At 40.0% G+C, this 26,902-nt stretch overlaps 1 protein-coding gene and 1 long non-coding RNA gene across 3 annotated transcripts; one reads left to right on the forward strand and one right to left on the reverse strand.

Moving 5' to 3' along the window:
- Positions 1–149: 149 nt before the first annotated feature.
- On the reverse strand, positions 150–26,892 carry KIF24 (kinesin family member 24). 2 transcript variants are annotated; one of them, XM_015653243.2, is made up of 14 exons: positions 26,809–26,892; positions 24,488–24,567; positions 20,634–21,254; positions 17,193–17,382; positions 15,838–15,935; positions 14,370–14,585; positions 13,138–13,225; positions 11,084–11,205; positions 9,497–9,602; positions 7,656–7,727; positions 6,909–7,018; positions 3,594–5,972; positions 2,587–2,680; positions 150–471 (listed from the first exon to the last, which is right to left on the reverse strand). In XM_015653243.2, the coding sequence occupies exons 3-14, from the start codon at positions 21,245–21,247 to the stop codon at positions 337–339; spliced, it is 4,224 nt and encodes a 1,407-aa protein (XP_015508729.1). In that variant the 5' UTR covers positions 21,248–21,254; positions 24,488–24,567; positions 26,809–26,892; the 3' UTR covers positions 150–336. The 2 variants fall into 2 exon arrangements, with proteins under 2 accessions (XP_015508729.1, XP_015508730.1); XM_015653244.3 differs by lacking the exon at positions 26,809–26,892 and adding an exon at positions 26,631–26,783.
- Positions 2,674–7,660, forward strand: LOC117243742. The gene is made up of 3 exons (XR_004495606.1): positions 2,674–3,016; positions 3,111–3,294; positions 7,186–7,660. It is a non-coding gene; the product is annotated as an uncharacterized LOC117243742 (long non-coding RNA).
- Positions 26,893–26,902: the final 10 nt, after the last annotated feature.

A 26,902-nucleotide genomic window follows, 5' to 3' on the forward strand; every position in this document is an offset into this window, starting at 1 on the left:
CTTACTTGGCAACACAAAATTGCCTTTAACATGTGAGGAGCTGCTATGATACATGAACACAACTTGCTTTCTGCTTGGTGAGATATTTAAAGGCTGCTGAATTGTTACTGTTCAGAACGCGGCTTACTAGTATTAATGAAATACACAGCTTATGGTGCCAATTAGTCATCTCTCATTTACTCAGAATTCTCTCCATCCTTATATAAAGCGCACACTAATCACAAACATCAAACCAAAAGCTATCCCCTACCACCCACACTCTGCAGCACCAAGTGTAGCAAAGTGCTGGCTGAGGTCTCCAGTAGGTGCTCCAGTACATGTGGAAGCAAAGAAGGTCTAAACTGGTGGAGGTGTTTGCAGTGATATGTCAGTGGAGGCTAAACAAAGCTGCAGCTGGGCTCGCATTGCTTGGACACACTTTGACTTCAGCACCAAGATTTCATCCAGCATGGTCATGAAATTTGGAAATTCCTGGTGGGGAAGGCACAAGGAAACAGAACGAAACAGTATCAGCAGGTTGGAGAAAATCAGCGTATTTTTTACACTGCAGCAGAACATAAAAGCATTCTGCAGACTAGTAGATTAAATCAGCATTTCCTTATTAAAGTCACAGCCCTCACAGACAAAGGTCAGTGCCTCTAAATACCAAGGTTCACTGGTAGTTTTATCTCATTACAGCTCATATAGTGGCTTAAAAATAAAAATGTATAAAGCACCTGTTGTCACTCTTCTGCTCTGGTTAGCTTTTCAAAGGTTTGGGACTGGGACTGGTCACCCAGTTTTACCATATATTAAACTCTGTTCCTGACACTTCTCGTGTTTTATTTATGAATTATGAAAATAAATGGTGAGCTAGGCTACTACAGATCAGACATAATCAATCTTGAGAGATGCAAGGGATTTATATCCCATCAGGTCATGGGGCCTTGGCTGCAGGTCTGCCATGAGCAATACCAGCAATGTATCCAGCCTCAGCCCAGAGAACTCCACCTTCCATACTGTGATTAAAACTGAAATGGAGTTTTAAGCCCTTTCTTGGTAAGGCTTGTATTAATAAGGCAGCAATTGGAAGTGTTCTGCTCTCCAGCTGAGAGTAGTTTGGTGCCTTTGTCCACCGGGTCTGTGCCTGAGAAGCTGGGAGGTGTCAGCATCTCCAGGGCTGGGAAATTCAGCTGCTGTGCATGAAAATCAATCATGCAAAAGCTTATCTGGCAGTACTCCAGCTGTATCTCCTGCACTGTATCTCTGTCCTGCAGGGAAATCAGGACAGTGATGAAGACTAGCCCAGCTGCTGTGGCTTATTTTTCTTAAGCACTTTAAATATTGCTTTGTTCAGTGTGTGGCTGATCTTGGCAGGAGTTTCTCCTGCGGCCAAAGTTTCATGGCTAGAGAAGCTGAAACCATCTGAAAACGGAAGGAGGGAAGCCAGTGCATGAAGCCCAAGCACATTTCATTACCCAGAAAAGGTCATGCTACCACAGGGTATGTTATTCACACACTGCTGGAGGCCTGGCAAGCTTGTCAGAATTCTGATAGCCAGAAAACAACTGCTTGCTGCAAGGGGCAAATAAATTTGGGGGGAGAGGTGGTGTCCAGCAACCAACAGACTTACGAAGAACAATCTCAGAAGATTAAAAAAAAAAATAAGAAGATGAAAGATAACTTTGTTTCACTGCATTGTCCGCCACAAAGTGAATACAGTTTATGTCTCTCGTGCTGCTTGGTGGACTGTATCTTATCTGTAAAACAGCTTAGGCAGCTTGAAATCACAGTGAATAAGCCACATGGTAGCCCCACTCCAAAATCCCTGAGGGAAGAGTCCCTCTACTTCAGGTCTGAACTGTGATAGGAATTGACTTGGTTTGATAGTGCAATGCAGCAATGCAGCTTGGCTTTACTGAGAAGGTGAGGGAACTGGGAAGGCAGGAGCTCCCACTGGAAAATGTTCAGTCTGGATTTTCACATAGCTGTGACATACATCTGTTGGGTTGCAGGAGAAACAGAGAACTGGGATTGCCTAGCTAGCAGTGAGGCCATGCAGGTGCCAGTTTTTAGGTCTAGGGTACACCATCTGCGCCAAAGACAAGCTAAGAAACACTTGAGTAACCAAAGCCAAGAGCGTGTAAGGCACAAGCCACAGCGGTCAGAACCCTGGAGTAAGCGAGTGCAGGGTTGTTAGCACACCAGAGGGAAGTGGCTGCCAATGCCACCAGTGTCCTGCCCTAGGTGTGTGCCCTGTTGTGTGGTATCAGCTTACTCGTGCCAGACTGAAAGAACTAAAACATCACAGGGACAGATGGCCTGTCTGGTACAGTCTGCCCCATGATGCAAGATAAGGGAAGGCTCTGTTATCAGAGACAAAGGCTTCAGGGCCAGCCCATCCACCTCCTGCTCCCCAAGGCCCTGTCAGAGTGGAGACTGGCAGACACAACAGGCACTGAAAATGAGAGGCCTCTCCCAGGACTAAGGCCTTGGAAAAGGGGTTGAACTGACAAGGAACATCACATTACCAGTTCAAGTTAATAATCTCTAAGATTAATCTATGCATGTTCAACGGGCACCAAAACCATCATCTGAAATACTTACCATTGCTGACATCTGATTTATCAAGCACTCCTCTTTGAAGCACAGGCATGCCATTTCATCCAGCTGCTGCTGATGAGCACGAATTACAGTCTGTCTGATTAGCAAAAAACACACACTGGTTAAACAGCCTGTAGTGTAATCACTGCTTGTAATCACAGCTGGCCTCAATAAACCTTCAAGAAAGAGGAATACCCCAGAGGAAGCCTTGCTGTCCTGGCACTCAGGAAGGGCACACCAGTGCTCCATAAAGTGCATTGGACTGCCCTGATCCGGGTTTCAGGATGAACTGGGTGACCGAGGGCTGCTCACAGAGGAATGACCACAGCACTTCCTTAGCACAGGCAGCATACAAGAGATTTTTACTGTAGGAGAATCAAGGAGCACAACAATCATCTAATTAATGGCTGAAGTGGCTTATAACCATGAGTCTGTAAGTAATTTCAGTGAGAACCAGGCCAAGTAGGAATGCAGTGCTGCTGTTGATTCCTCTGAGCAAGTCTCACTGACCAACAATGTATTTTCAGTCAAGGGATTGCAGTCCAGTCCCTGGGAGCTGACAATGGAAGCTCAGAGTACTCAGAAGCTTTATATCTACATCTTCTGTGACTGCCCAGCTGCTCCAGCAGCTCTGCTTTTCATTAATAGAACAGCTACAACCTGATTCTTCATGGAAGGTTTTGATGTTTTTTAGGTACTTTACAGCTTATGGTAAGCCAATTAATTACTGTGAACTGGAGTTTATATTATATTTATTCCTCTAGCATTATCTTAGAACCTCTAACAGCATAATTTGCTTCCTCTAAGATTTTTAAATATCACTAAATAAGCAACCATATATTTTTAAGATAATTACTATAAATTATGAATAATCTTACAATTATTTAATAGAATGATTAACCATTGGTTTTTTAATACATATTTACATATCATATACAAATAAAGGCAAATGTATCACAGGTCCAGAATTTCTAAGCTTTACTAAAAACTTCACAATGAGCAAGACTTACTGTGCCTTTTCTAGGGCTTCCCTCTGCCATTTCCTCATCTCTGATACAGCACTTGGAGAGCTGCTGCTGGACATGTGTGAGGGACACTTTGCATTTGCTATTAGCTTATTATCTTTGGTTGCAAATCCTGCATCTGTAGGAAACGTCTCTTGTGTAAAAATACCCTGCTTTAACTTGGTTTTTAGCAACCCTGTTTCCTCATTTCCAAACGATGACTTGGCAGGGTCTTCAGAGTGGGTGAGGTTCTCATCCCTCAGTCCTGGCTTGGGCTGCAGCAGCAAGCTGTTCTCCTGATAAGGGGACTGGGCTGCATAGCTCTTTTCAGGTATTTCAGCGTTTATTTCCTCATCGTGGGACTCTTGACTTGAGTTAGACTTCCCTGAATTACCAGCATTGTTATGCTGATTAACATCAGCACCGTGTCTGCCTCCCAAGTGATCTTTGCAGGGGGGGTCACTGCAAAGTCCCCCACCCTCTCTCTCTGGCCTGGGGACCGTGGGTCCAGCTGTGGGTCCAGCTGTGGATGTTTCTGTCGGGTCATGTCCAGCAAACAAATTGCGCCGGACTCCCTGCTTGGACGAATACAATCCCACGTGGCAGCAGCACGGCTTCACACGGCCGCAGGTGGGTGGGAGCTGCTTCTGCTTGGCTTGAGGAGATGCCAGCAGGGCACAGAGCCTTCCCCCAAGGCGGCTCTGCTCCCCCAGCTCCAGCATGCTGTCAGTCAGAGATCTGCTCCTGGTGCACTGCCAGCTCTCGTCCTCAAACCTGCTCTGGATGTCACTGTCCAGCATCTGCTTCTCAGAGTGGGGCTCCTCTTGGCTGGAAGACGCTTTCTCTGTTTCAGCTGTGTCCTCACCATCAAGAGGGGACATGAGGGGAGGGGTCATGAGCTCGGAGGTGAATTCTGAGGAACAGCTGGAAGAAACACAGTGGCTAACTCCATTATTTTGAGCTTTCCATTTTACACCTCCTGCAAAAGCAGCCTTTTTATCCAAAGTGGATTCTTCCTTCTCCTTATGCTGGAGATCAATCTCTTTGCACTCTGGAGTTCCTGATTTCAACACAGGAGATACATATGGGCTTGAAGCATCCTTTGCTGGAGTTAAGGTGGCCTCACTGGAGTAAACAAGACATCTGTGTTTGGACTTGTACTCTTTGTGATCAGCTAGGAAATCCTTGCCATTTCTCCAGCTGCAACCAGGATCTTCCTGCAGGCAGTAAGGTTTTTCTGCAGTATTGCTTGGAGAGGATTCAACAGCTAAGTCATAGCTCCAGTCCGCAGAAGTATTGCTGCAGTCTGCATTTTTAATGGATTCCTCTGCCTTTGGGCTACCCTCACTACAATCCCAGCTGTCATCTAATCCATGATCTTGCATGGGTATTGCATATTTAAAAAATAAATCCTGTCGCTTTTGGCCTTTTTGCTCTTCTTCAGTTACGTGTTCTCTTTCATGAAGGAAAAATGAATGTTGACTGCATTTGCTGGTATTTCTTCTTTCCACACTCTTTTGATTACAGATAGGTGAGAAAGAATCTTCACTGAAATCACTGTCATCCAGATCTTCCAACTGCATCCCCTCTTTGCTCTGCAGTTCAGTCGGAGTAAGGCTCAGCTCCTGCTTCACTTGAATCTCCTCAGGCTTGTACTGCATTAAAAACCTTTCAAGGGGTTGATAGTTCAATTTTTGCATTAGAATAGGGGGCTGCTGAAACTGTTGGTGATAAAGACGTAAATGCTCTTCCCTTTCCTTCTGAAACCGAGGCAGGTATGTCCAAGGCTCAACAGACTCTTTAGTGAAAGTGTTTTCCCATTCCTGTTCACTGTCAGAGGGCAGATTTCCGTCTCCAAAGGCATTATCATCTCTAGGAACAAGCTGTTTCTGAACAGGTTGCACTGTCTGGACTTTCAGGCACTGAACAGGTGTTGTGTTTTGCATATACTTGTCTTGCTGGCCACTCTCTTTTGTTTCTGCTGTGGCAATGAAATCATTCACCAAGGTGCTCTTTTCAGTGTTGGGGGACAGATCATCATTTTTCTTCTTCAGGGGATTTGTTATCCGCAAGATCCCCTTAACTGGGGTGGTGTGGTGGAAGCAGGGAGTGCTGGTATTTCCTTTGTAGGCATGTTCTTTACCAATTCCCTTGGGGGTAGAGGTAAGAGGGACATCAAGTGGCTGGAGTGCTTCTGGATATGCCTTTGGTTTTGTAGCACTTGGGGGATGCTGTAGGCCTAGCTTCACCTTCTTTGGAGAGCTCTTTTCCCCAGGTGGCAAAGATAGGGTGCTTTGGACATGTTTTGGAGATAAATTTCCAGCTTTGCGACGCCTTTTTGTGAGAGGGGTAGGACATCTAATCCCTTTCTTCAGCTCTTTGACCCTGTAAAAAAGAGGCTGGATTTAGAAGATGTCATGCTTTCAGATAAATAACAGCATCTACAGAACAAATCAATGCTTTCACATACTAAGAGACTAAATATTGAATTCAACATCACGGTTTGTCTTCTCTCTCTGATCTTCACAGATAAATCAAAACCCCTCTGACAAAATGCCAGGACTTTTGGACAAATCTATGGCAGTCTTTTTAAGTGCTTCCTTGAGCAGTGCATAACAGGTCAAGTGAGTGGAAATGGCCTCAGTTTCAATGCAAGGGGGTGGTATTTCCATACATAATAATGCAGCAGAACAAGCTGGTATTCTCCACAGCACATCAGAGTCCCACAAGGCTCAAAGTAGGACTTTTGGAGTAGCTGAAGTGGGGATTCTTAGCTCAGGTGGCTGCTAGCACAGCAGGTGACGTGGACTGGACTGCACTGCTCCTGGATCAGACTCAGAAGTGCAACTGTGAAGAGCTGATTAACTGATATCATCCTTTCCCTACCATCCTGACCCTCAGCTGTTCCCTCTGCTCCTCTTGCCCCTCATGGTCTTTTAAGACCAGCATTGCACAGCCTGTAATTTACTTCCTTCTGTGTAGGAGGGAGGGTGAAGGACTTGCACACATTCTAAGTAGAATCATAATACAAAACTAAACCAAAACTTTTGAATGCCAAGGTCAGTAATCCTGCAGTTACAGGGCACACAGTGATAATTTCATCACTGAAAGCAGTCATCGGAAAGTACTTACAAGACCCAAAAAGTTTTAAGACAAAATATAAGAGTTGGAATAGGTAACGATTTTATTAGCTTTGTAAAAACTGTTTCTTGCTTAAATCAACATTTTCAATACAACTAAAATAAAATGTAGTGCCAAACATCACACATTACTTTTTACTTTGTGATTTTCACCCTGGCAAGACTGAGTTTCACGTCCTACCTGTCAGCATACCGCAGAGTGTTCAGGGTGTGCTCTGTAGCTATGTGGCTCGGTGAAACATTGGCTATCATACATGTCTTGGAATTGCCAATGAAAGAGTCCTTTAGCACCTAGGGTTCAAAGGAAAAAAAAATTGGGTTCTTATCAGTTCATGTCCTTTGCACATCCTGTACATTAGCAACGTCTACAAAAGAAATTTAACAAGTACTGTCTCTTTTTTTTTTTAAATAAATGTAGTCTTCTTGTCTCAGTTTTTCTTGCTTTTATTTGTTTACAGTTTAAAATGAATACAACTATTAATCAGGACTCTAAACAAGCCCTGGTTCCAGATGCTTCAAGGGTGCCAATATGGTTTGAGGAATAAAGCTGATGTTACAGCTGAAGTTGAGAAATATTGATGAAAGATCCCAGGACAGTAATTGAACAGAAGATTTCAGACTGTTGGGGAGATGGATGGTAACTCTGTATGAGTCTGGAACGTGGTGTTTGGGTTTTGTTTGGTTTCAGCTTTTGGCTTGTTTCTTTTTTTTTTCCATGCCAATCCCCACTGCTGGCTGGAGGAAATTCACATTTGGCATTCAATCTGTGATAACATTTAAAATTAAAATTTACAGAAGCTATGCTTTTCTCTCTTCCCCAAGAGAGGAAGCAGTTACTGAACTATGCCATCTATTTATTTATTTGCTTTTTTGCATATTTCTGTCCACAGCAGGGAAACCTCTCCTCTTGGTTTTCTGCTCATTTTACCTGAGTTAATTTGCTTTGCCGGAAAGGAGTATGCATTTGTTCCTGATCCAGTGCCCGAATGCATTCCTTTAGCTACCAAAAGAAAGACAGAATAGAAGGGAAAAATAGATCAATCATGTACTGGCAAGGAACTCAACCACATTAAACCAAACCTACCCAGGTCCTGTATCACCTTTGACTCCCACAATGTGTTGTCCCTTTCAAGGTCAATTTGTGCCCTGCCTGATGGCTCCGTGGGCTACACCAAATGCATTTAGCAAATACAGAGCTGCTGCCTGTACCACATCTAGCTAGTCTGAAGCCAGACTGAGTGCAGGCTAGATTATGCTGCAGTTGGCAGGGCAGTTGTACTCAAAGGACAGAGCATTTTGAGCTACATCTCTTATTTCCTTGCTTCTGGAGATAGCTGATTACAGGATTGTCATGGTGATACTGCCATCAAGCATTTACAGCCTTTCTACATTCTACAAACTCCCACTGAAAATTATACTTATTTATCACTTTAACAGCACTTTATTAAAAACTGCACCAGTAACAAGTAAGAGATCAAACTGTAATTCTTTAGTCAGGCTCTCATAGTTGCAGTGTCTGAAAGTCTTCCCTTGAAAACAACGCAAATATTCAAACCAGAAACGGACTTCAAATCTTGTAGGTTTGAAGGTATGAAGAGAGTGTTATGATCATTGAGGCCAACACTAGGTTTTACAGGCTACAGGTTACAATGATTTATCCAACAATGCTTTTTATATTTAATTCAATCACTACTTGTAGAGTGTCCAGGTATCTTCTTAGTTTCACACAATACAAAAAATGTACACACTCCAATTTTACAGTTTCTTTTAAAAGAGTTTCATGGGCTTACACTCAGGAACCAGAAAATTGTTCAGGCTGGAGAAGACCTTCAAGATCAGACTTTTTTCTATTCAGGCCTCAACTCCCTGTGACACTCAGTTATTAACCAGCAAGTACTCAAGAAAGCATGAAGTACAGAAACATATCCACCTCACAGGCTACCTCCCAACACAAACACTAATAATCCAGTGCAGGAAAAGCCTCTGTGCAAAGGAGCATCTACATTCCCAAAGCAGAGCATGCCACCTCCTGTTTACAGCACACTGAGAGGTACAGTTGTGTGCACTGACTTCTGTACTCCTGGCTCATACTCAGGAACCTGTTATCACCTTCAGCCTTGCTGCGAGAAGCCCCCAGTCACCACTGAGCTTCAACTGTCTGCATTAAAGGAGGTGCAAAGCTTTCTGCAACACACTTACAGGCACTTCCACTTTATCTTAGATGGCATTTTTCTGCTCCTTTTTTCCTCTTTGCCTGACTGTGGACACTTTTTTAAACAGTTTGCCTTATGAGTGCATTTCTTCCTGCTCCTTACTCCCCACAAATAAATTGCTAGTTTTTATGCTCTTAAGTCCTTTATTCCTGACTTGAAAGAGAAGCCTGAGTTTAAGTGGTAAAAATAACTGGCAGAAACAGATGTGCTCTTATGAAACAAACAAGGCAATTCCAAGCTAGTATTCTTTAAAAGGGACAAAAACTTCTATACAAAATATGGGACACTTATTACACTACACCTAACATTCTCCATGCTATGTTTACCTGTATTGCAGTAAGAATGGATTAAAAATACATAATTTTCATAAGGATAACTCTTCCTTCTTAAATTGTTTTTCAGTCATGAGATAAATTAAACTGAACACGCTTAGTACCTTGGTTATTTTTTCCTCTCCATGGAATACATACATACATTATTCTGTGGTTCACTTTCATCCTAAAAAACATGCTAGTAATTGAAAGCAAAACCTTCCCCAGACATAATAGTAGCTTACTGCTAAAAGACTTTGGTTTATTTCTGCTCCTTCCATTTTTGTTTGTCGATCTGCGTCTTTGGCATCTGCTGCCCTTTCACTGCCAGCCAAGTCAATGAATGATATCCTGGAAAAAACAAAGTTGCATTTATCTTAAGGGCTTTTTTTTCCTCTTCTTTTTTTCTTTATTAAACCAGCAGGCTACAACACATGGCATCAGAAGAGTGATTAGAAATAACTACTTTTGAACAAGAAACATTCACTGGAAATATCTGAGATACCAAAATAAGCATAGCAGCAGGAACAGTGTCAGAGCATCTTAATATTAAATAATAGAAAGTGTAGTTATATGTGATGACAGTGCAACACATTCATCTGTCCAGATAATCACTGTGTTTGTAGTTCCCTAAGAAAACAGTTAAAAGAAATTTTCTTGATTTCTCCTTCCATGTAAGACAGACAACTGCCATGTCAAATGGGAATTTGAGACAATAGGAACAGAAATTTCCAGTGTAGCAATTAATACACTGAGCTTTCAGTGATGCCTGTCCTTTCTTTCTACAAAACTCCATTAGTCCTTTTCACAGTCTCTAGCTCTGGGTGCCAGCTGCTGTACTGACTGTTGCACTGTATCTTTGTCTTTGTCCTTCCTTTTTTTTTGCAATGGCCCTGACTTCTTTTATAGGCTCATCTTGGCACCCTTTCCTCAGATCAGCTCCACCTGCCTTTCAGACACACAACCCCCCCAGTCCAGATGCCACACCTACAGAACCTCTATACTTTTATTTCTAAGCCTGCCTGTTCTGTCTTCTCCTCTCTTCAGTGTTTGTGGCTCTCCCATTTTGCCTTGTGCTCAAAATTAGATCCTGTGCAAGAAGACTGTGGTAGCTAATGGAAGATTGTGTCAGCAGGATTTTGTGACACTTGGCAGTAATGCAGATGCACAGACTTTCCTCCTCAGATCTATTTCTTGAGGTTTAGTCTGGAGAAAAGATGACTGAGAGGAGGCACAATTAGTTTCTGAATACATAAAATGGATGCCATAAGAGTAAGTAAACTGCTCTTTCTGTCTGCTGCAGATAGCATCAGAGTCACTCAAATTATCAGGGAGGTTTATGTGAGGTACTCTGATTCTTCTGGCCAAAGGCAAAACATCTGTCATGGAATTATCTCCACCTGAGCTAGTCAGCCCACACTCACTTTGTAGTCAATTACAGGACAGAAATGCTTTGAGGGGCAAATGCATCTGACACTGCAGAGATCCCAGAGTGACAATTTCATTCTACTGACTTCAAAGGTGATGAGTTCACATGTGGGCATGTCCACTGCAGGCATCTAATTTAGCCAAATTAAACACTGAAGATGAGGGGATGGATTTGATGGTCAAACTCCTTAACTGGAAATTTGTACAAATGAATTTGACAAAGCTCTCACAGATGTGCCTAAAACGTTCTCCTTGGAAAAAGAGACAGGACTGTGGAACTTCTCAAGTCCCTTTCAACCCTATCTTCTAATTTAACTCATACTTGTGCACTAACACCTCCTCTTTGTCTCTTGGATGTGCCTGGGTTTGACATCAGCACTGAGCACTTCTGCTTCTGGTCTTACCTTCCAGATGCCCTGTTGGCTGTGTCTTTAATTTGAATTTGGATGATGGCATGAGACCGAGAGGAATCTGAGTTAACTCCAGTAGCTCCTGTGCTACGTTCCTTTCCCCCCTTCAAAATCACCTGCAAAATAAGGGGGACATAATCCAAGTGAATTGTAAATAAAATCACATTCTCTCAGAAAGAGATCTTGTCCTCCTAAGATGAGGAAACATCGTGACAAATGGTTCATTCCAGCCTTAAAATTTGGTGCAAGGCAGTAGAGACTGGACCCCTTACAATATTTCTTTCAGAGCTTTGTGCATGGACTTGCTTGTAATGATACAAAGAGCTTAAAGAGCACACTGCAATTAAGAATCCGTTGCATCACACCCTCACTCATTTTTGCAAAATATTCAAATTATAAAATTAAAGTCTTTATTATATTGCTGGCATACATTTGTAGTACTATAGACACAACCTAAAAGACTCAAGAGACTGACTATTCTTGGAGTTCTTTTAAAATTTCAGTTTCTCTTATAGGTGAGTACAGTTATGCAGAGTCAAACAAAAAATCACGAACTGCCAAAAACCTTTCTAAATTTCCAAAACAAAAGAAAAACAAAACAAAACAAAAAATTATGCCAAAGTAAGGAACAAAGTTAAAAGATCAATTATACTCAGCACAACAATAAAATAAGAATACAAGGGAGGAAGGCAAGGCGGTAGGACAAAGGCTCCTTCAAGACACAAATCTGGGTAATTCTTTTTTGAAAACTTTAAAGGACTGCTGCAGAAAGTCTAGCATTGATTGCAGCAGGGCATTCATAGTACAGTCACTAATTTCCTGTGTTGCAAGAACAAATTAAAATATTGCCTAGCAAAATCAATACATTCTCAGCTGATAGATGTGAATTATTCATGCTTTTCAGTGGCCAGTGCTCAATGAGCAACTTAACCAACCACTGCAGCTTCCAAGCTTTATATCAGTGCTAAGTGCAGATAATTTCTGAATCAAAGCCAACATTAATGAGTAGTGAATAATCAGGAATGTGTTCAAAGCTCTTTCCATATATCTGTTGCAGAACACTCAGAAGTTCTGAGTCAAGCCAGTAACATTTCTGTGTTCAAATGGGCCTGTGAACTATCTAATTTTTCACCCCCAAGATATCTGTAAGAATTAAGTAATTTAATAGCTCTTCTGTGTGTGGAATGTGATAATACCAAGGAATTGTAAATCAATCATACAGTAAATTTTCAGTCTAACTTTCAGAAGCATCACCAGCTTGTCCTGAAGCTTGGAGTTAATGGTAAGATGAACAACTAAATTAAGTGCAATGTCAGTGGACAACACTATGACAATTTTAATGAGTCATTTACAATATCAGGCACTTCTAATTCACAATTCCTTACCAAAAAATTGAATTGAACTATGGAAAGTCAGGCTAAATAGAAAATAGATTTAATCAGCTTGCTTACTGCAGGACAACACAAAAAATTTGGCAGTGCCCTTTCAGGGCTCAGCCAGGTAGGAAAGGAAAACTGAAGCCCTGTTCATGGTGAATGTCAGCTACTGTTTCAAGATCTTAATTTTACTTGCCTGTTATCGTGCACACACGTAAGCAGTAGTTTAATCCTATTTCAGACAAATATCTCAGTCTTAAGTATTTTCTAATTTCTGTTTCTAATAGTTTCCAAATTTATATATTCTGTGCCATAATCATGTATCTTTTATATACAAAAATCTAAGTTCATTTAACTTCAAGATACGACACTGGGAGAAAACACATACCCAACTTTCAAGGTCCCTTACTGGGACATTATTTAACTTCTGGAATCTTTCCCTAAGGAATGGCAGCAGAAGTGACAGCTGTGAATCAACTGCTTGATATGTGGCTAACACAAAAACAGCTTAACGAAAAAAGGCACTTTTAATAGAGCCCTGGGGTTGCCACTTTGAGGGCCTTAAACAGGAACATACACTTGTGCTACACAGTAAATAATGTCTGCAAGTGACACACCTCACAGATATGCAAATTGGGCTGAAGAAGACAAAGAATGAATCCGAAACATTACCTCCAACAGCTTATCTACAGAATCCACCTGAACCTCCCGAAGTCCAACTATCTGAACAACATGCTTGCCATCTTCTCTTGCAAAAAGTCTGAAAAAAGAGCACAGAGATATATGAAATCTCAGAAAGCAGCAGTGAAAACACACGCACTACATGTGGTCTCCGTGCCTTGACACTGAGAAAAAGCAATCAAGGCTACTGACAGGGAAGAAGCCCTGATGTCATTAATTTATTTTCAGAGCTGAAGAGGTACCTCATTTACTAGTACCACTGACATTTCACTGCTAAAGAGACATTACCAGTGCATTTCTGCTAGTTCAAGAATATAATAAAGCAGGGAAGTAAATGGCCATGTTTACATTTACATTACAGAGTTCCTGTGTCTCTTTAAACTACATCTCAGGCTCCTCTAAGTCCTCATCAGACTGTAAATTTTGCTCTGTTCATATTCTAAGGATTTTTTGCACCGGTTTTTAAAGCAGCTACTACAGCCTTAGAGTCATATTTCAGCATCACCTCCAGAGGCTTGCTGGGCTGAGTCACTGGGCTGCCAGGCAAAGGTGCCCAGGGAGAAGGTGAGCAGGCTCTGCAGAGTCAAGCATGCAGGAGATCAACAGGACCTTCAGAGACTGGCAAGAGTCAAATCCCCACTGGCACAGTAGGAGGGACAGCCAGAGTTTATGCTTGACCAGGGAAAGACAGGGACTCCACAATGGCTGACACATGACAGGTGTCCAAAGAAGTTGTGGATGTCACATGCCTGAAAACGTTCAAGGCCAAGTTGCATGGGGCTCTGAGCAACCTGGTCTAGTGGAAGTTGTCCCTGCCCAGGGCAGAAGGGGTAGGGCAAGATGATCTTTAAGGTTCCTTCTCAAAATATTCTGTGATTCTAACACAGGAACTTCTGGCCACAAGAAACTTGTTTCTCTACCTATGGATGTTCAGCTTTTATCTTACTACAGTGTGAGGAAGAGCCTGAGCTTGTAACTCAAACCTAAGTCCTTATTTTTCCCCCAAACAATAAACCAGGAGTCCCAATGTCACAATGTCTACTGTCAGACCTTGCATTCCTCCCTAAGTAGCTCCTTCGAACAACCCTAATTAAATAGATAACATTTGATATAAATGCTAGTATGTTAAATGTAATCACATGAAAACAGTAAACGATTTCCAAACAGCAACCAACTGATTCACAACCATAGGCTTATAGTAAATCATGCTTTTATTTAAATACCTTTGCCTTCCATTTAGCAGGTCATAAAGCTGTCCGCAGTAGATCTCATAAAAACTGACCAAAACACTAAGATCCTTCTTGGATGGTGATGCTTCTAGGTACTTAAAGATGTCCCTGGCAGCCAGGGCGTAGAGTCCTGGGTTCCGATGGTTCCCCATCATGGTGTAAGTCTTACCAGCACCAGTCTGTCCATATGCAAAGCAAGTTGCATTGCCTCTGTGGAGACAGGGTATGTGTTTAGTGCCACATCTGATTCATTCTTATCTATTAAATAATATCCTGCAACGCTGGTATCTATCTATAGTGGCCCCTTAGTAATGACGTTTGACCTGCTACTGTCTCTGGGAAACTGCAGAATGCTTAACAATGATTTCCAAGTATACCCTATGGAGATCTGATGTGGTACAAGGTGCTGGCTCTCTTCCTTTCCTTTCCTTTTCCTGCCCTCCTTAAAAAAAGGACTTTGTACCTGGCTCAGTACTCCTGACAGAGAAATGGGTAAAAATGCAGGGCTGCAGTAATCACAGTGAACAATTTCTTGCCAATTTAGATTGCAGATTGGCCTCACTATGGTGTTAGATTAAATGAACGCCAGCAGGAGGGATGGAAAAGTAAGGGGAAAGCTGGGAAAAAAATAGCATAATCTCTTCTGGTGGCATTACTGGATTAGCTGTAATGTGAATTGTGGCTTTAGTGACTATTACACAGCAAGGTACAAGCCTTATTCTCCGTTTTCACTTTCCTTTTCTCAAGAGCATGATACTCTGTTTATGATACTTGGAGATTTTCAGTAACAGAATTTGTTAAATTTTTTTAATTTTCAGCATGGATATGTAATCTTTCCCTTCAAAGATTAAAGGAAAAAGTAATAATATTCAAGTATATATTCAACATATATATATAACCTTGCATAGAAATAAGATGTCTCATGTAAAGCCACCATCAATTTTCCATTAATCAGGAAGTATGTAATTATGATTAAACCTCTAAGCAAATATAAATCAATAAAAATAAATCACAAGGTTATTCATAATTTCTATTACCTTATGAACTGTACAACTACATGCAAAAATATCTGTCAGTAGTGTCAGGAAAGAGGTAACACTCTCTCTTTACAGATGACTGTGCTCTGCCACACAGGAACCTTTTTTAGTGAAGATGAGAATTCAGAAATCCTGGATGCATTTTTTAATTCTAGATTGACCATGCTGTCTCTTTGTTGCATCTGAGGTTCAATTTAACCTTCTTCTGTAACTGAAACTGAGATTTCTCACCATGTGTGAATAAAGTTTACCCTGATTTATTTTTGTCCAAATTGCAACGATATTCTGAAAGGTGGAAGGTGTGTGGCAAACATGAAATGAAGATACATTTCAAAAGATGAAAAGCATAAAGGAAAATTCAGGCAACACATAAAATTGGAAACCAGCTAGACAAAAAATAACAATTGTAAGCACTGATGCCCTACCCATTAAAAATATGCTGAATGAGTGGATAAGCTGTCTTCATATACACTTCGTGATTGCTACATGACTCCGCGAAGACTTCATCAAAATAAAAAACATGCTGCAAAACAAAGATAATCTTTACATAAGAATGAATATGTTTCACTTCCCCTCCAATTCTACTCAAAGGTAAAATGAAGTAACAGAAGTCTTTCCAGTGACTTCATATGGCTTTGGATTAGGTAGAGAGTGATCTAGCACACTTAATACGCAGCACAACCCATGTAGGAACACACCAATCAAGAGATTCAGAGCAGGGAAAAAAAAAAACAAAACAAAACAAAAATTCCTTGATTTCCCATCATTCTGAAGCATAACATACCAGAACCTTTTAACAAGACCAAAAAAAAGCTAATTAAAGAAAACCTATTCATTAAATGAATCAGCCTACAGATGTACTGTCAGACTGTAACAGTAAAAAGAACTGAGATTCAACTCTTGACTCTCTCAAAATTAGTTCTCACTAGTGACTAAGTTGTGATTAATTGCCTCTGTTCTTAAAAAGTTTTCTGCCAGAGAAGAAAAAAGCTGTTCCTAAGCAAAGCTAGATTGTCTGAACTCAGTCAGAAGGGGGCAAGAAAAGCAAAACTTCCCACACTCCAGATCAGAATCAAAGAAGCAGGGTCTGTGGAAATGATGCAGCACACGTCCCACTCTAAAAGGTGGCACATGAACTGGGCCTGAGAGAAATCCAAACTGAAATTTTACCAGACACTCCAAACAGTTGTTCCTAGGGCCCAGATTGTAAAAATAACACTCAGGAGAGCGAGAATGGCTTGCTGCCTCTACAAATTAGTTCTGTTCCTGGTGCTGTCAGTCACAAGTGAGAATTTGAACTATGACAGCATGAAGTATTTGGGATTAAGAGACAAAGACCAAAAGGGAACTTAATTTTCAAAAGCATTTGAGAAAAAAGGAAGGGAGGAGATGAGGGTGTATGTGATTCTTTGAAACAGACCTACAGTGCTGAAACAGTGGAAAGGGAACTCCTCACTGGAAAGCCATCAGCAGGCATTTCTCCTGCAGCAATGGCATGCAGCAGAGGGTTTATTTTGCCACATACAAAGAAAGCTGCAAGAGACATACTTCAAGAGCTTAAAATTCTGGGCTCAGGTTTGCTGGCACAGTCTGGCATAAATCAGAAGCAACACAAATATAGATAACTCTGAGCTAAAAGAAAAGCCCACCATCTATTTCCGTGTAAGAAATACTAACAGTCCTTTTCTGTTTTCCCTCATGGAAACTCTAAGCAAAATAAGCTTTATCCTTCCATGCAAGTGACAGGCCCATAAGCACAACCTTCAATGGAATAGATTACCTGTAAAATGTATTGTGTAAGATCAACTGCCTCCTTCTTCTCATGGAGAAGTAGGGTTTCTTCATCTTTCACTGTGATGATATTAATCTCCCCACGTTTCTCCTCCTTCAGGCAGAGAGGACGTTTTCGGACACATACTCTGATTTTTTCACTCTCTGTCCATGGAGTCTCTTTGTCTACAGTATTGGATCTACAACAATAGCGGAGGAACAGATTTTAAAATCAGGTTACAACAGAATCTAGAATATGCCTGAATGTGTTACTTTTATCAGAGAATGTTTCTGTCACTAATGTCTATAAAAAAATTCCGTAACAGCTCGTTTTAATATGGTGCATTTTGCATTTTTCTGATGCTTTTTCCTAAGCAGACTGAGGCTTCCTATACACTTCTGCTAAAAAAATGGCTGTGTTTGTACAGCTACAGTCCAGAACTTGTTGCTGGACTGACATATTTTCAGTTCTACACAAACATGAGATGGAAGCTGGAATAATATCCAAGTTAACGTAATAAAATTTAATCTTGCTGAAATTATTTGCACTCATGATTAGTCACTTAATCATGTACAACAGAAGTACAAATAGATCTTGAAAAGGGAAAGGTACAATACTTAGTTGATTTTCCTCTCATGCTGGACTTTATTCTTAGCATTATAGACTGTCTAACTGGTCATAAGTAAATGACTCAAACTGGCAAATGAGATAGTATCACCATGTTCCTGTTCAGCTCAAAAAAACTAATTAAAATATTGATCTTATCCTTGTCTCCCCTTTGGTCTTTTTTCATAAAAAGGTTATGTGGTTTCAGACCATAAACAAAGCTGTGATCTTATGTTTCAGCATTTTTACTTTAGTCCCCTTCCAGACACCTCAGAATGTCACGGAGGTAATTTCATGTTGCATTGATTAACCTGCTGTGTACAGCATTTTGTGAATTGAATAGGCTTAAATTAACCAAAATGCATTCATTATATCTCTCCCTTCTTCAAGCTGTCTTCAGCCAAATCAGTAACGATTTTCAGCCTGGATTTGCATTTTGAATAAGCAAGCCCCAACTTGCCCAAAAGTACTGTTTCTGCCACACTGTCCAGATACCAAAATCTCTTAGCATAGCAACTGAAAACTCATATATACCAGCTGTGTAATAAAGTGTAACCCAGAAATTACTCAACATCTCATTAACATCCACTGGCTTGTGGTATCATTGCTGTTGTGTTCCATGATTCCCCAGAAGCTGTTGTGTTCCATGATTCCCCAGAAGCACATAAACTGCGGATTTAAATCTCAAGATGCAACACACAAGCAATCTTTACTTGTCACTAGAGTTCCTTTAATTTTAATACAGCTTTCCGGTGCAGTCCAGGATCAGGCCCTGCATTTAGATGGAAAATTCTTTCGTTGGAAAAGAAAGGCAATGACACTTGAAATAAGATGCTTCATAAGCTGATGTGAGCTTATGAATATCACTAGGCACCAAATGTTGTCCAACAAATGATCAGAGGCTCTGAAGTTTAATTCTCATGCCAGAGGGAGTAATTGGTGACCTCCAGCAAAAGTCTGTTGTGCTCTAAGAGCTTGAAGCAAAAAGGATTGCAATATTTGAAGAAAAGAAAAACTGAAAATTTAGAGACTCTGTTAATGAGAAAAAAGGAATAAATTCTCTCTAGTACAGAGGCACATTTTGTTGTGTATATTCTGTAAGGGAATAGAATGTATGTTAATTCTATTTGCCAAAGGTGAAGTTCGTATTTCTTACTAATTCTTCTAAAAGATAAATTGTATTTCATAATAAAATAATTTTTCATTACTAGGGAAAAAAATCAAACAAAAGTCATAATAGATCATCAGAAATCTGACTAAATAATAGGTCAGAAGAACAACAATGTCTTTTCAAAATCAAGTTATTTGCATTGGGAAAGTTCAAAATAAATTTGAACATATTAAAAGAGTTCTTTGTCTTTCTGCTATCTGAAATCATGTTTGGTTTTTTTTTCCAATATTTCTCACAGAAGAGACTAGATAAGCCCTCACCGTGGTCAGATCACAAGGTAACATGGGAATGGATGGATTTAGTGAAGCAGTTAAGCACTTGCAAAACAGGAATCAAAAACCTGAGTGTAAGCATGCTGCTCCAAGCCTACCTGAAATGCACAGCTCTCCAAACATGAGAAAATAAGTTGAGGCACATCAGGAGGAGGATGCAGAAAGCCCATGAGATGAACCATAATGCTAGGTGCAGAGGAATGTGTTTACAAAAGACGAGAAGAAGGAAACAAAGTGCGAACAATGAAGACCATGCCTCTGTTGCAGGATTAAAAACCTTTAACTCCTTTAGTTGAGCCATGATACATTTTTAAATTTGCCAACATTATAAATCCTGTCCTTTAGCTGCACATTGGCTCAACTTCTAGAAGAGACAGAGAATGCACCCAGGTATCAATATATATTGGAGGTTAGTGCACTTCTCCAGAAGGTGGGAATTATTTTTTTTCCCAGCCAAGGGGAATTATAAACCTTTATCTTGCATTTCACAGTTTAAATGCTCTACTTACTATGTCACCTTAGTACTTTTCTGTTGTGGCAGCAGCATCTATCCCATCAGGCACACACACTCTCAGTGGGAACTGTAATTGACCCCTCAACTCCACAGATCTTTCCCTGTACCAAATTTTTCCCTACAGCCTTCCCAGACCAGACCTAACTTCATAAAACTACCTCTCTTCATTGCATTTTAACTACCATGACTGCATTGCAAGAAGCTATATACTGGTATTACATGTGAAGAGGCATAGATGCTCTGCTGCTGAATCAGGAAAAAAAATATTTGGTGCTTTAAAAATGTTGCCAGGGTAGATTTACCAGTGGTTCATGATAACCACAGCCCCTCCAGTACCAAACACTGGAAAAGTATGGAAGCTACAGATCACATGCCTAAGGAGCAGCTGCAAGGCATCCCTCTCATCACCAGGTCTGTAACCCTTCCCAGCTGTATTCATTCCACTTCCTTTTAAAGCTTCAGTTCAGAAATTTCTCATAAACAAGTATAGCCATCACAGCCTGTATCCTTTTTACCAAGAAAAGCTTGACAAATTTAACAACAGGCAATGCCCTATTTTGGGCATAAAAAAATGTTTTAAAACAGTCCCAAAGAAAGATTGGCTCAAATACCAAGAAAACAAAGCCTTAAATCCTGAAAGACAATAAAGACTATTCTTAGACAACCTTGGTGAGTAGCAGCTGGTCAAATTCAGACAATTCCTTCTATAAGACTCAGAAAGTTGCAAATGCTTATTATTATCTCTCTTGTCTGTAAGACTTTGCATTGCTCTGTAATGCTTGGATTTCTTACTTGGCGGTGAGGAAGACAGATTCTGCTCCACAATTACGAAAGAAGGAATTATGACTAACCTGAAGTATTAGCAAAATAAAAGTGATCATTATTACCTGATACAGGAACGAGGTAGTCCATAATTATACCCTGAAATATGAGTTACTCTTTGTACAATAGGAGCTTCAGAATCCCCCAGGAGAGGAGCAATATCATCAGTAACTGTTGGACAGCTCAGGTCATTTTTTGTTCCTATTCCAGGGTTATTTAGGTCTTTTCTAGTTAATCTGATTGGCTCTGAATCATGTGGTGGAATGTGTCCCAGCATTTCCCCTGCACTGTTCTTCTCTTCATTGGCACTGAAGTCAGGTGAATGACACAATTCAGGTTCAGAGTCTGCAACTGTTCCACCATTTTCTTCACAGAAGGACTCAAAGCGCAGCTGTCTACGGGGTCCTGACCTGGTCACCTGAGGCTGAATGAAAAGGCCATGTGGTTGCAAATCTTGCTTGCTTAAGTCTGCAATGCATTCCTGTCGCATAATTTTGATTATTCTAATGAGCTGAAAAAGACGCTTGCGGTCATTTGTGTCATGGATCCCCAGTTTGGTGTAATCTTCCATGGAAACCTTGACAAGCTCATCAATTTTCTGAAGACCAAAGGCAGCAAAGCGGGGATAGTATTTTTCAAGTTCTGCTTCACGAAGGCATTCATAAAGGCATGATGCCATCTTCAACCTAGAGCCGACAAGAAATCAAACAAAATAAACTCTAGAATCATATGAAACATCACATCTGACAAAGCTACTAATGAAGAAACTGCACGTTTCCTGATGCCATTACTCACAGTTAGGATAAAAGCTTGTTTACCAAGTTTACCATACAGTAGACTGACAAACACTATGGAAGATAGCAATAACAACAATAAATTAAAACATGAAACAAATAATATATCCACAAGACTATATTTTATATATACAATACACAACATGTAAGAAATGCACAAGGCAATATTACTCACTGCCACAGAGGTCCTACACTCCTGACATCTACTTGATGAATGCCACGGCTACTGAAACCCTGTCCTCAAGCTATAGAATGTAAAATGCCTAATTTTAGACACTCAATTTAATATCAAGGCACATGGTCTAATGTGGTTCAGCTACCCATGGTTAACTAACCAGAGGAGAAAAAATTGCATTTGTCCTCACCTCAAGCTGCCTAACTTAAGACTATTCATCTTACAGATGAACTACAGCAAAATTTTAGTTTTGTTGTGTAACTTTCTCTTTTATGTCATGAATTCTGTAAACATTTCTGAGTCTCCTTGACAGAAAAACAAAAAAAAAAAATTCTGCAAAATCTTAAAGACAGTATTTCTCTAAATCTATATATGCCACTGGAATGCCATACTTGCATTCTTGGGGAAACCCAAAAAAGAAACATGAATCACTGAAAAGTATGCCCCAAGTCCCCCAACTTTACTTATATCTTACTGGCAATGCATGGTGCAGCTGTCTGTATCCCAGTGGATTAATATCTGCAGATATTTTTACTTGTTCCATAAAACACAAAAATGATAGCACTTCAAGTATCTGTTGCCCACTGCCTTCTCATAACTTTGTTCAGTCTAGGACCTTAACAATTACTGCTCTTACTCCTGTTTGGAGGCCACAGTAAGACTCAACAAAAACAACTTATTTAAGTTTTCTTTCTTGAAGTTCAGCGTGGATTCTTTGTCAGGATTTTCAAGGCTCTCTACAATGACATTATGGAAGAAAATACGGTCATCCCCAAATCTGAGTCCATGCCATTAATTAATACATGATGTTGAAGTAATAACAACAATAAAATCATAAAGATTAATATATAAAGTGCTGACTGTGTAAGATATCACAGAGACCAGAATGTGCAGTAGACAACATCTAAAATTACTTAATAGTCCATGCTTTAGGTAAAATTATGAGACTCAACAACAAGACACTCCAATACCAAAAAATTCATATGTAAGTGAATTTATTTAATGTGTAGGTAATGTGATTCTGAATCCTGAGGTAAAGTTAAGAGTCACTGCTGAGGCTGCTACATTCTGGGAGGGGGAAATCAAAACTGACAGAAGAGACAGCAAACCCAGAGATCAGGGAGACTAAATACCTTATGCACGCAAGGGTTTCACAAGCATTCACTACTTGCCAACTTCTCTACCTGTGACTTAATTTAAATAATAGTATTTTGGAAAAATTCCCTTTCTTACATAAGGTAGCTTAAAATGTAAAACCGGTATGGGAGCTGTGCAACTCTCTATATGCACTGCCATGAGAAAATTCTTCTGTTTGATGAAAGGAGGAGCTAGAACTCAAGGCCAAGACAGTAATCTCAAAAGTGTTGAGAATCTGTTAAAGACAAAAATAACCTAATAAATTTATTTTGTCTAATCTCTATCAGTATCCTAGATTACACCTACATCTTTATATATCCTTATATTAAATGCAGAATGTCCAAAGACTCTAATTATATGTTCAAATAATGGTGAACACAGGAGAAACAATGGAGACACTTTCTAAAAGAATGAACAGCAGACAAGGGGAGAAAATGATGGATTCGAAGGTCAAGGTGCTAACAGAAAATGAAACAAAATATATTTAAATAGCTAGAAATAAAAGGTTGTCATTTTATGGAGAGACAAGTCAGAAGAATTCTCAGCACTAGGAAAATCCAAGTAATGTAGGTACAGCAGAACCTACAAAAGCCATGTAAGCAGCTCTCTGTGGCTAATTGGTTAAGGCTCTGTGCCATGTGAAAGCAATTAAATGGTTTCTTAATGAGACCTGGCCTCAGATGAGACCTCCGATCTGTCTTCCCAGATATAATAAATCTTACTGACTCAAAGTGGTTTCAAGGATAAGTCCAGCAACTCCTTATTGAGAGGACAAGAATTTCACAAGCTAGGAAAACAAAATGTTCACTAATAAAGGAGTAACAAATTAATTAACCACGGACAAAAAAAAAGTAGGGGTTGGCATAACAAGAGGTTCCAGCATTTCTGATGACTTTAAACCTTGAGAGTAGACAATTGCTAAAAGAGTTTGCATGGTTCAAACATGAAAGAACTCAGGGAAAACTGCAATTGCAAGTCAAACTCTTCTCACCTTTCAATCACTGATACTCTAAAAAAAAAGGGATATCTTTCTCCTTATTGAAAGAATAATTCATCCGACCCCGTAGAGATCTTTGTGTCTGAAGATGCTTTTCCTAACAGATATACAATTCTTCAAAATAAATTTGCTTTGTGAAAACTAAGAGGAGGTTTTCAAGAATCCTAAATTTTTAATGCCATCTTCTGGCAAAAAAAGGCAGAAGACTTTTAGTATTGTAACAGCCAGAATTTCCTCAGTTTTTTGTTTGTTCATCCATGAGAACAATGTGTCATGGGGCAGAAAAACATACCGTTCTTCAGCATGGTATTTTCATATCAAAACCTAGGTCTTGCTCCCCACAAATATATAGGTAGCTGCACTGAAAACAGGGTTGAGATAAAAGACTAGAATTTCTTGAAATAGTTGAGTATAACATATTTTGACGAAGAGGTGAGTGTGGAGGTATAATTCCCCATGTGCACCCAGCCTGACACCTCTATGTGGCACACGAGTCCTCTACAACTTGTTGCTTATGCCAAGACGTTTCACAAAGATCTGGTAATACATAAGTGCTTATTGTAAAAAAGAATTAGAATTACATATTAAAGGGACAAGCTTAACCACAGAAATAGACTGCAGCTTGTCATCAGAAAACTCTTCCTTAGCTTCAGTATTAGAGGTTTTTCAAAGGTCATAAAGCTGATGAAAAAAAGAAAAGTCAGGTGTAAATAATAAAAAGGAGTGGTTACATTTTTCTGTTCTGAAGGAAATTAACTTAAAATTATGCTCTGGGAGCTGACTCTCCATTTAAAAATGCTTTTAATTATTAATTACCTCTTTCAAAAGATCTTTTCCTTGATGCACTTTTCAAGGTGGAGGAAAGGTCTTCAAAGATATTCGGTGAGTGTCAATCACTGTATAGAAAATAAATGATGTAAAAGCCCCATAGAGATTATTTTAATAAAGCAGCCTTGAACCACTATACCTTGATCCTTATTAACTTCTGATATATCAAAGATCTCAGGATCCCATTCACTTGAATAACCCTCACATGTACTGTTATCCCATTGTAGCTCACTCAAACTGACCTGACAATTTTAGATAATTTAGGGCGACAATTTTAGATTTAGTTGACTTACTGAGTGTCAACACTGAGAGAGAACACAAGTGTCATTATATCTGTTCTTTAAATTAGGGAAATAAAATGAAGAAATCTTACATGACACTCCTACAAATGCAAATGATACATCTTGTCCTGCATATATTCTAAGGTAATCACTCTGAATCATAAACCCTGGCCTGATTATTAAAGAATTTTATTAGTTATGATTTTCAAGGGTATTTGATAAACACAGAAATTGTTAATCAGCGTACAAAACATAAACACCAACTTGTTTTCCATGTAAACCATCATGCTCTAAAAATACCTTATAAAAGTACAATTTAAGAACTTCAAAAGCTTGGAAATGTGTGTAGCAGGTGGGTGTTTCCTCTCCTGATAGCAATGAGAGAAGCACACTATACTCATTACTTGCAGCCATTTTACCCCAAAAAAGACTTCAGCATTTTAGCACAAGTTCTGTTCATGGAAGAGTTTGCAGGTTTTTTTGAAATACAGGAGCAAAGAATGAATAGGGAAAACGGAAACGTATTAATTCATGTCACTACCCATCCATCTTCATTCCTTATTTATTTTAACATTAAGCTCTTTTTCTACGGTGATCCAAAGCCAAATCTGATTTAACCCTCCAGAAATTAATGGCTAATTTGCTTTTCCAGAGCACCACACAAAATGCTTTACCTTTAATGATTCTGACCCCATTCCTTGGGAATTAGGGCATTCCCATGAAGAACAGGGTCAGGATGCAGCTGCACTTTTTTAAGACAAGCTCCACAATGAGATAATCTATATTGTAAAAGAGTCCATAATTTTAGTTTAATGCAACAGGTAGGGATCTGTGAAGCCATGGTTGACGTTGCAGCAGATCCCTTTGGAAGATCATAGGATTACTCTACCCTGCATGTAAACAACAGGGCATTAAACATTCCACTGCTCCTTGGAACAAGTGTTCAGCCGTTTTGAATCTGAACACTGACCACAGATAAGCACTTACAGCTTCAGCACAGCAAAAGTAACTGGAGAGGAGGGAATGGTTTTAATGCTAAACGGTAGCTATTTTACAGGTGGAGCTTGACACAGATCTGCTGCTTGCAGCAAGAACTGGGGTTTTCCTTTGCCACTGTCCTACCTTGAGGAAGTTACTAAAACAATTAATGTCATCAAAACTGGCTTACAAACAACTAAATATTGGGGATTTTTTTTGTTTCCCCAGAAAATATTTTAGAGTATTGTGCTCCTCTATCCATACTAATTAATGTTATTAAAACTGGCTTACAAAAAAATAAATGTTAGGGATATTTTTCTTTCCCCACAAAGTATTTCAGAGTATTTTATTCCTCTCTCCAAACTAAGTATAGCCTGGTGACCTCAGCAGAAAAGGCCCCATCCTGCAGCTGATCCTGACAGCTGCCAGGAACAGCTGCATGGAGAAGGGGAAGTGTCCAATACTGGGATATTGAATATTGGAAGTGTCCAATATTCAACCACGTGCCGAGAAAATAACCCACGAGTTATAGCAGGGTGGGTGACAATTATTTGCAAACCGTGCCTGACCTCATCCTCTCAGCAGGACCTACCAAATGCCCCTCAAGTTTTCTTCTATAATTTTAAAGTTTTATTTAATTTTTAAAATATAAAACCAAATAATATATTTTATATATGTATAATTAAATATATCAAAACTATATTTTAAATAGTACTTAAGTATTTTATATATTGCACATAATATATATAAATATATTTTTTAAAATTGCACTTGCATATTTTACATGTTATACAAATTATGTCTATCTATAGCATATCTAAAGTACATAATTGAAAAATATTTTATAATTATAAAAATGTAGCAAAACAAACCGCCACGCGTCCAGACTTGCACCGCGTGTCCTAAAGGGGGACATATCCTTCCCCGAGCTGTCCCACCACGGCTCTTTCCCCTGTAGAGCCGGATGGGGTCGGTCAGGATGGTGTCCCCAGAACCCCTCCTGACCCAGCTGCCCCCGTCCTCTCAGGGCTGTGACCCCCCCTCACTCACCGGCCGCCGCAGCGCGCGGCGGCGGCCATTAAACCGCATCTCCATGGCAACAACGCTTTTCCCGCTTCAAACGCCCGCGCGCAGCTCCGCGCGC

This window comes from Parus major, chromosome Z, assembly GCF_001522545.3.
Source record: "Parus major isolate Abel chromosome Z, Parus_major1.1, whole genome shotgun sequence".
Taxonomy (NCBI): Eukaryota; Metazoa; Chordata; class Aves; order Passeriformes; family Paridae; genus Parus; species Parus major.